This window comes from Chenopodium album, chromosome 18 (assembly GCF_948465745.1).
Source record: "Chenopodium album chromosome 18, dcCheAlbu1.1, whole genome shotgun sequence".
Classification (NCBI taxonomy): Eukaryota; Viridiplantae; Streptophyta; class Magnoliopsida; order Caryophyllales; family Amaranthaceae; genus Chenopodium; species Chenopodium album.
Window position 1 is genome coordinate 8,723,760 of NC_137851.1, and position 10,193 is coordinate 8,733,952.

Consider the following 10,193-nt stretch of genomic DNA (forward strand, 5'->3'; position numbering starts at 1 on the left):
AGTCCATCTACCACAACCAAGTCAACCACCAACAATCACAACATCGGTACGACCTACGCCACCATGTTGACCACCACAATAATGATGATAATAATAAATCTTTTAATTGTTTTCTCAAAAAAAAAAAAATCCCCAACTACTTGAGATTACTAAGAATATAATGGTAGGGGAGAGGATGATGAAGTTATTCGTTTTAGTTTCTTTCCTCAAAGATTGTAATTTTGGCGTAAACGGACATTTTCCCATAATTAATACAATGCCCTATCTTTTCTTTCAAAAAAAAAAAAACTATTAACAATATCAATTAATAACAATAATAATAAATTATAATCATTATCTAATTCAAATAAAATCATAATAATTTTTATAAATTGTTTTCTCAAATTTTTTTTTATTTCATAAAATAAAAGTAAAAAAACCGGTGGAGGTGAAAACCGGTTGACCGTCACCGGTAACCGACGGTCAAAACTGATTAACAGTTGAGGCCAATCAGATTTGGTTGCCGGTTACTGGTGACGGGCAACCGGTTTTCACCTCCGGTTATCAACCACTAGTTTTGTAAAAAAGAAACGAAAAAAAACGCGTTGGAAAACTTACCTGCTTTCAGCCATTTCGCCACCTAAACCGCCGCCTCATCACATATGATGGACCGGTCGCCTGGTTCCGCCGCCGCCTTCTGCCGCGGCCAGTTGCTGCCTGTGACTACTATTTTGTTGTTGTGGTGGTTGTGTGGAAAAAGTTGGGGTTGGGGTGTTTGATGAGAGAGAAAAAAAAGAGGAAAAATTGGTTAGAATTTAGTAATAGTAATGATGACCCTTTGCTTGAAATGATGACAATTTTGATAAATTTGAATCACGGTATTTAACACTACCCAATCAAAAATGTTATTAAAATGATCAGCTCCACACTCGATCACTCAATGACTTCTAAAAATGAAGTTAGCTTACACGATGCAAAATTCTCCGTTTAGTGTAGTACTATACTTTCTATGTGACCACATATCTTCATTTTTTTTTTTTTTTTTTTTTTTTTTTATGTGACCACATATCATTTTCGTATATTGGTAGTCTTTTTGTTGGCTAAGTAAGGCTTCTCTCTCTTCAATTTATTAATTTGAATTAATTTGCTAAAATTAGTTGAGTTTGACAACAATAAGTCAACAAACAAAAACAAAGTTCAGTAAAAATATATATAATCAAATCAACAAAATGAGTTACACTATAATAGGTTAATTTCAACAAAAATAAGTTAGAATGAGTAAAAGTTTTCTTCTTTTTTTTTTAATTTTATTTTTTGAACTAGAGCAAAAGTTCATTTAAGTTCAACATAAATAAGATGATGATGAAATTAGAATCTAAGCCATCTATTAATTAAATTTACTTTAATTTTACTTGTTTTCCTTTTATATTAGAGAAGCTTTTGGTGAGACCGGACTCACCATAAATCCAATATATTTGACAATAATATTCTTAATATATGACAATAATTTTCTAATATCTAACAATAATATTCTTATGTATGTCAATAATATTCTAATATATGACATTAATAATGTAATATATGACCTTAATATTTTTTTTCCAATAATATTAATAATCGAGCACCTTGCCTATTAGATTTACCCTGGGAATCAACGATCCCCTACCTTTGTAATGCTTGATCTCTCCTCCCCCTCTCACCCTCCTATAATTACTCGCTTCTCTCCTTTGCATCTTCAATGACATCTTTGCTTCTTCTACTGGATTACTCTTGTACTTCATATATTTATCTCCTTCTCCTGCCATCTTCTCCATTCTAAAACCCTAATAATTTTCCCCTCTTTTCAGACCAAATCGATGGAATTTGTGATGAATTTCTCCCAAAACGAAACATGAGAGAGAGAATCGAAGTTTCGAGGGTAAATCTAATGGGCAAGAAGCGCGAATCAGCCAAAAGGTCGAGGATGAAGATACAGTAGCATTTGGATTAGCATTTAGAAATTCGGATTCAAAAAGGTCGAGGATGAAGATACAGTAGCATTTGGATTAGCATTTAGAAATTTGGATTCACAGTGAGTCCGTTCTACACAAAAGTTTTGCTTTAAATTTTCTTTCTCTCCATTTATTTTTTATGATTGCCATATTGATCACTTTTTGCAAATCATTTAAAATAACTTATTTTAAATAAGAATTACAAAAGTAGATGTTGTAAAACTACAAAGAAGAATCAAGCTAACTTTTGTTATACGATTGTATTTATTGAGAATGTGTTAGAAAGAAATGAAGGAAGTACTATGTTTCAAACAACTCTTAATATGACATATACTTCGTTGAATATGTAATTAAAAGCTAAAAGAGAACTATATTGAGAATTAGTTTTGATTTGAGTTGTTTCTTTTTGATAAACCGCAGAATTGAAGCATGGATATGCAAATAGAGAAAGGTCAATCTGTAGTTACAACTCGGCTATATGATGCAGCTCTTCTAGGAGACGTACCATTTTTACTCGACTTGCTTAAAGAAGATCCACTTATCCTCGAAAGATGTATCATTGAAAAATCAAGCAACGTCAAGCAGTCTCCATTACATGTTGCCGTTGCAATGGGACATCTTGAGTTCGTAGTTGAACTTTTACGCCGAAAACCAAAGCTAGATGAGATGATTGATAACTTAAAGGGATCTTCTCCACTACACATTGCCTCAGCAAAAGGGCACTTGCAAATTATTGAAACCTTAATCGGTGCGAAACCTAATATGTGCTTTGCACGCGATCAAGAGGGAAGAACTCCTATTTTTGTTGCTGCTGTGTACGGTCAAATTGATGCACTTGGACTGCTTCATCGGGCAAACCCTTATGCCACGCAAGGGCGGACCAATGACGGTGAAACTATATTACATTTGTGTGTCATATATAACCAGCTGAAGGCTTTGGAGCGTTTGTTAGAGCTGGTAGATGATGATGGAAATCAGTTGATCAACTCTAGGGACAATGATGGCAATACTGTCCTGCACCTTGCAGTGATTGGCAAACATTCTGAGGTTAGATGAATTTTAATTTCTGCATCTAAACAAATTACACAAAATGATCAATCCTATCTACTGGAAATTCTTGAAAAAAAATTAAATTTGTTCAATGATTCAATGGTTGTTGTTTGAAAATTGATAACCATAATCTTTAAATATGAAAGGTTAAGATTTAATGATTTTTGAATTAAATGTTAATGTTAATTAAAAATATTAATTCAACTATTTCATAAATAATTTTTTAATTTAGTTTTTTTATTTTTTTAAATTTTGGTGTTTAAAGAGCCACAAGGGCGGGGTGATAATCGATCCCAAGATAACCTAGAATTGGGAAGGAAGCTCTAACCACTTGAGCTATTTGAAAAAAAAAAAAAAAAGAATTCCCTCAAAAAAAATAGAATAATTAATTTTTAAAAATTTAAAAATATTTTTAATTAATTTTAGCATTTAAAATAATTAAAAAAATATTTAATCACAGCCATCCAATTTTAATTAGTCGTCATTTTTTTAATGACTACACCTAGGGGTGAACACCAGTCCAGACCTAGACCGGACCAAGACCGTATTGGACCGGTTTACTCGAACCAACAATGGATTTGAATCTGCCGTTTTGGGTCCGGTTCGGTCCAAACCGGACCGATTCAGGTTTGGGTTTCGGTCCGGTGCATTTTTATGTACTGTGAGGTGGACATTGATCCAGACCCTGAACCGGACTAGGTTGCCTAGACTGGTAATGAACACGAATTTGCCAATCCGGTCCAATCTAATCCGATTTTCGGTTCGGGGTATTTTATGTACACCCCTAAGTACACCAGTATTATGCCTTTTCACTTGCCTGATTGTTTAATGAGCAAAATAATTTCACTGAAAAGAATTAATTAAAGATATTAATGATTAAATATGTGTTGTAACATTTCTTTTCAATTAATATTGGGTTTAATTTGAGGCAGAGTTAGTGAGTACCAACACTTGTATGAGAGACAGAAAAATAAACATGCTTCATCTCGAGGTTCAAATATAACAGGTTATGAAACACACGCACATTGCGTATGCAATATAAGAAATAATCTAAGGGGTTTGATTTTTTTTTTCTTAAAATATTATCTACCTTATTCATAGAGGCTAATAATAGGATATGACTTCCCTCCAAAATATTTTTATTTTAAAGAACTAGTAGCTTTTATTTTTTTTTAATAAAAGAAGGTAGTTATATTTACAAAAAAAAAAAAAAAAAAAATGGTAGTTTTTTTGGGGACAGTTTTTGCAATGGCTACAATAAAATTGTAGTCATTATAACAATGAAATCTACACCCTTGATTGTTTTTACATAAATTAGTACCATTGATTAAGTTGACCAAAATAACTACCTTAAAAAAAAAATTCTTTTAAATGTTTTTTCCCAAAAAATAAACTACTCCTTCCGAAAGTTTCTATTGCTAATTCTCTGCTGTGATCAATCATTCAATCCAATTAATGTGAAATTCATATTCGATCACCAATCAAATGAAAAAACACAAAGCGAATGATAATTTAATATGACCAGCAAGAGCTATGAGAGTAATCATGTACTGCATATATTAAAGTAGAGACATTAATAAACAGATATAGGTTGGAATGGATTTTTCCATTGATTTTCCATGGAAGGTATAAGTTTTGAATCTTTTGATCTAGAAGTTTGAAAAAGAACATTATTTTTATACATTTAACGTTTAATTCTTGGGAAAAAAAGTGTTTCTTACTGTTTTTCAAAAGTAATTTATATTTTTTTTTGTTGACATAAATAAATGGTTAAGATCATTTCTTAAAAATAAAAGGCTGAGATTTAATATACTATAGTGACCACAATTTTTTAGTAGTCATTGAATAGTCTTTCGTTTTTTTTGTAAAAAAATAAAAATAAAAATAAAAGATGATAAAGGTATTTTGCTGGGAAAGTAAAATTTATGACTCAAACCCCCTTTCACTTTATATATTACAGAGTAATATAGATAATTTGATTAAATTGATATGAATGCTGAATGCAGATGGTAGAATTTTTTTCTGGATACCCAGGGCTAAACAAAAGTGCTATGAACAAAAATAAAATGACAGCCTTAGATATTATCGGCAAAAAACAAAATTGGAAGAATTCTGAAAATAGGAATGTTGAGCAATATCTGAAGCGTGGCAAGGCAAGACCAGCAAAGGAGGTACTGAAGCACCAAGCAGATGGTACTTGGTTGGAGGAGCAACGAACCTCATTAATGGTGGTGGCATCCTTGATAGCAACCATGGCTTTCCAAGTTGGAATTAATCCTCCAGGAGGCGTTTGGCAGGACACGAAGGTAGTAGAAGATAAAAATGGCAATATAGTCTTACAAGAAGATGGCTCTAACGACTCTACCCACTATGCTGGTACCGCTATATTGTCATATACAAATAAAGCTTATTCGATGATTAATTTTTCATCATGGTATACTCAGTTACTAATTAGCAACACAATAGGACTAATATCATCACTAAGTGTCATTCTTCTCCTTATAAGCGGCTTTCCATGTAGGCGACATTTCTTGTTGATTTTGAGAATAGCTTTATGGATTGCTGTGATTGCAACGACATATACTTACTACTTAGCTATTACCATTCTTACTTATGTTGGAGCAGATAATGATGGCATGTATATTTCAACTTGGTTTTCTCTCGCAGCTTGTGTAGGGTTGATAGGAATCATGCTCTTTGCTCATGTTGTGCGATTCATACTTAAGTTGATTGGTTGGGAAAGGAGGCAGTCACTTAAAAGTTTTTGCAAGATGTGTTTTCCAAGCACTGCTCATAACTCAAGGTCTAGCAACAATGTATAATGGGCATTATTGCTCACTAATGTGTCACACTTACTTATATACTAGCATGTTATAGTTTATGTTTTATGTAACGGTTACGTACTCATATGTATGTTACTACGTGCTTGTAATATTAATTTGTGCTTTTCTTACTCGATCAGGCAAACTAATGCAAAATGGATTGTTCGGCTCATTATTGGCTGTTGCATTTAATTTAGGATTTTTTTTTTTTTTGTGAAAAAATACCTTATACATTAAGATTTTGTGAAAAACTACATTATTAAAAAAAAATGTTGTAAGAAAGTATCTTATAAAACTTAGATGTTGTAAAAAACTACCTTATAAAACACTAAATATTGTAAGAAGCTATCTTTTGTTGGATTATTGCATTGAATAAGGGACTTTTAATGACCCATTTTCAATCATTTTTTCTCCTTTTCCCACCCAATTTCTCCATAACCCCATATAATCCCTAATTCTCCTTCTCTTTTATTGTTAAATCAAGCACATGGTAGCAACTTACAATATTTAGTTTTTATAAGGTAATTTCTTACAACATTTTTTTTATAAGGTAGTTTTTCACAAAATTTGAAGTATATAAGGTAATTTTTTCAAAAAAAAAAAATCCAATTTATATATACTTCTTTCTTTAAATGTTGCAACATACGGGTATTTATCTTTAGGAATGTTACAGATAAGCTGATACATTCTTGAATAAATCGCAAACAAGCTTGTTATAGCTTGTAAAGCTCATTTTCAGGTTAACAAATGAAAAAAGTCTAAACAAAAATTTCAAGCTCATTTAAACCCATGCTCTCCTTAATCCTCTCTGTTAGCTATCACTAATAGAAAGAAGCCAAATTACGACGGAAAAAATCCGTCGGAAACACCCTGTTTTCCATCAGAACACCTGTTTCCGACGGAAAACCTGTTTCGGACGAAATTTCTGTCTGTACCGGTTGTCGGAAAACTTTTGTAGGAAAATCGACTTTTTTCGACGAAATTTCCGACGAACTATACCGACGGGAATTCCTTCGAAAACTCCAACGAAGAAATTATAAAAAAAACCCACCGCACCACCGCTGTCAGCCCCCACCGCAACCATACCTGACCAACTAACCCACCTTAACCCACCAGCCGCACCACCTTAACCCACTAGATCCACCACCTTAATCCACCTAACCTTAATCCACCATCTAAACCCACTCTAACTTGAACCAAATCACCAGACCGACAACCTTAACCAATCTAACCATAACACACCTAAAACCACGCAACTAACCCAGATCTATAAACCCACCCAAACAAAATCCAGATCTACCACTCAAAACCCACCCAAACAAACCCAGATCTACCACACCAAACCTATCCTAACCGTAACTATTCCGACCAACTACCCACCTAAAACGACCTACCACGACCGCCCAAAACCACAACCACAACACAAAAATTAACAAAACAATTAAAAAAAAACAAGAAAACATACTGTAATTTGAAAAAAGAAAACAATCACCACGAAATTGGTTTAACTAGGCCAAATTTGACAACGAAAATTCTAGATCTAGTCTTTTAATGGTCAAATTTGGCGTAAAAAACCTTAAAATAAATCAAAACCATGTAAGATTGGGCGTTGCGGCGGTGTTGTTGTTAATGTTTGTGGTTGTTGTTGGTATGAAATAGAAAGAGGGAAAAAAGAGGAGAGAAGAAAACAGAAGAGTAAAGAGAAGAGAAGAGAGAATGAGAAGAGAGAGAAGGGAAAGAGGCGGAGTACAGAGAAAGAGAAGGGCACAAAGAGGGGGAGTAAAAGGAGGAGAGAAAGAGAAAAACACTACTAAAATTCAGCCAAATTGCGACCACCTCAAACGGTCACTGAAAATAGCAAAAACGGTCGCTAAAAATAATTGAGACCATCAACGGTCGTAACATGGTGGTCATTATTCACTTGGTCGCAAAAAAAATTATTACGACCGATTGACGGTCGCAGATTTTTTGCGACCGTTTTTATTATTTTCAACGACCGTTTGAAAAACGGTCTCAAATATTAATAATTCCGACCAGTTAAAGAAGCAGTCGCAAATCTGAAATTAGCGACCGTCATAAGCGGTCACTAAAATTTTTTTTAAAAAAAAAGAAAAAGAAAAAGACACCCCCATTTCCGTACTTCACAGCAAGCCCCAAACCAGATCCCACCCAAACCACCTTTACCCACCACCACTGCCCACCCTAAAACACCACTAACCGCCGCCCTCTACCCACCACCACCACTTCCTACCTTCAACCACCAATACCCACCACCACCCACCCACCCTTAACCCAAAAAAATAAATTTAACCTACAAATTCAACCCACAAAAATTAATCCAACAAAAACAACCCACAAAGATTAAACCAACAAAAACAACTCACAAATTTTCGAACAAAAATACAAAAATCAAACCAAACTTCGAAAAAAAAAACAACATAAATTTATCAAAACAATTTAACCCACAAACTAAACCCACAAAAACAACCCACAAATTAAACCAACAAAAACTACCCTCAAAATTTCGAACAAAAATCAAACTAAAAAACGAACAAAATTAAATCAAAAATCAAAAAAAATTCGAACAAAAACTAAACCCACAAAACTAAGAAAAATTTGAGCACAAATTAAACCCACAAAAATAAAACCTAGAAAAAAACCCACAAACAACAATCACACAATTTCGGCAAAAATTCGAACAACCAATCACATAGTTTCGACAAAAATCGAACCAATATTCAAACAAAATCAACAAAAATTCGAACAAATAACGAAAGTAAACCACAAATATCGAAAATGAAGAAAAACAAACAACATTTTCAGAAAATTAACATAACTTTCCTAATATTTCTTCATCTTAGGGTTTATATGGTCAAATTCGACCATGAAAACTCAAGATCTGGAGTTTTCGTAGTCGAATTCGACCATGAACACCAAAATTCGTGAAAAGCACGGTGTCAACGCATTTTTTCTTTGCTTGCTTGTGACGATGGGGCTTGATTTGATGGCCTATTGAAGAGAGGATATGAAGAGATGAGAGATAAAGAGGAGAATGAAGAGAGGAGGGGCGTGTAGAAAGAGAAGATGGAGCCAAATTAGGAAAGAGAAAAAGAGGGGAAGAGTAATTAAGGTGAATAAGGAAAGAGAAGAGATGGGGGAGTGGAAGAAACGGCTGCCACAAAAATTATTAGGGTTAGGGTGTGTTACGGACCACTTTTATACTCTATTTTTTAAAAAATTTCGTGACCTTATTACGACCCCTAAAAGAGGTCGCAAATTACGATATTTGCGACCGTTTTTAAGACGGTCGTAATCTGCAACCGCTTTTAGCGGTCGTAATACAATTATTTAAATTTTAGAATTATTTTAGACATGTATCTTTATTAAAAAAAATTGTTTATATAGGGTTGCGACCATTTATTTTGCAAAAACGGTCGCAAATTTGCGACCGCCCTTAAAACGATCGCAAAATTGCGACGGTATGAAAAACGGTCACAGATTTTCAATTTTACGACCGTTTTAATGACGGTCGTACAAAAATTGTCGCAATTTAATCGAATTTTAGTAGTGAAAGAGGCGGAATAGTTTAAGGAAAAGGGGGACTCTGGTTCAGGGTTAAAGGAATTTTCAATGTAGTTTTTTTTAAATAAGTATTCCGACGGAATTTTCCGTCGGAAGTTTTCGACGGATTTTTATTCCGTCGGGAATTTAACTTTCCGATGGAATATATTTCGACGAATCATTTGAATTCGTCAGAAATTTTCGACGGAATATAATTCCGTCGGAAATTTTGGTTTTTTCGACGGAATTACGTGTCCGTCGGAATCAGTCCATCGAAAATCGACCTGATTCTTGTAGTGTATAGTCGCTACTCTTTTTGTTTCTTATTTTTTGCCCCATTTGACTTTACACAATCTCCAAGACGTGTGTTCCAACGTTTATATCTCCAATTCTATGCACATTAAAATTATAAAATTTTGATGTTAATAAAAGATACATAAATAAGATGATTCTAACAAGATCCAACATGATGATGAATATATTATCACTTATAGATTAACGAGAATTCATTATCAAAGTTTCATAACTTTGACTTATATATTTGAATTGGGGCAAAAAATATGTAATGAAGGGAGTATGTGTTAGCCAGAATAATGCTTCTACTTTTGGACCAAGCAGGTCACTGAGCTATTGGGTGCTGCCACTGCTGCACTTTAGGTATCCCCATAATATGGGAGATTGCTTAAACAATGAAACTTTATGCCGTACATAGTTGACATAATTTGATGATCTAATCTAGCTCCTTTTAATTAGTTGCATTGGCCCATAGCAACCTTCTAATCTTATAAAG

The 10,193-nt window shown here is 33.7% G+C and overlaps 1 protein-coding gene across 1 annotated transcript; it reads left to right on the plus strand.

The window, feature by feature from the left end:
• Positions 1-2,399: 2,399 nt before the first annotated feature.
• LOC145591735 (uncharacterized) lies at positions 2,400-5,842 on the plus strand. The gene is made up of 2 exons (XM_081648238.1): positions 2,400-3,017; positions 5,027-5,842. The coding sequence occupies exons 1-2, from the start codon at positions 2,400-2,402 to the stop codon at positions 5,840-5,842; spliced, it is 1,434 nt and encodes a 477-aa protein (XP_081504364.1).
• Positions 5,843-10,193: the final 4,351 nt, after the last annotated feature.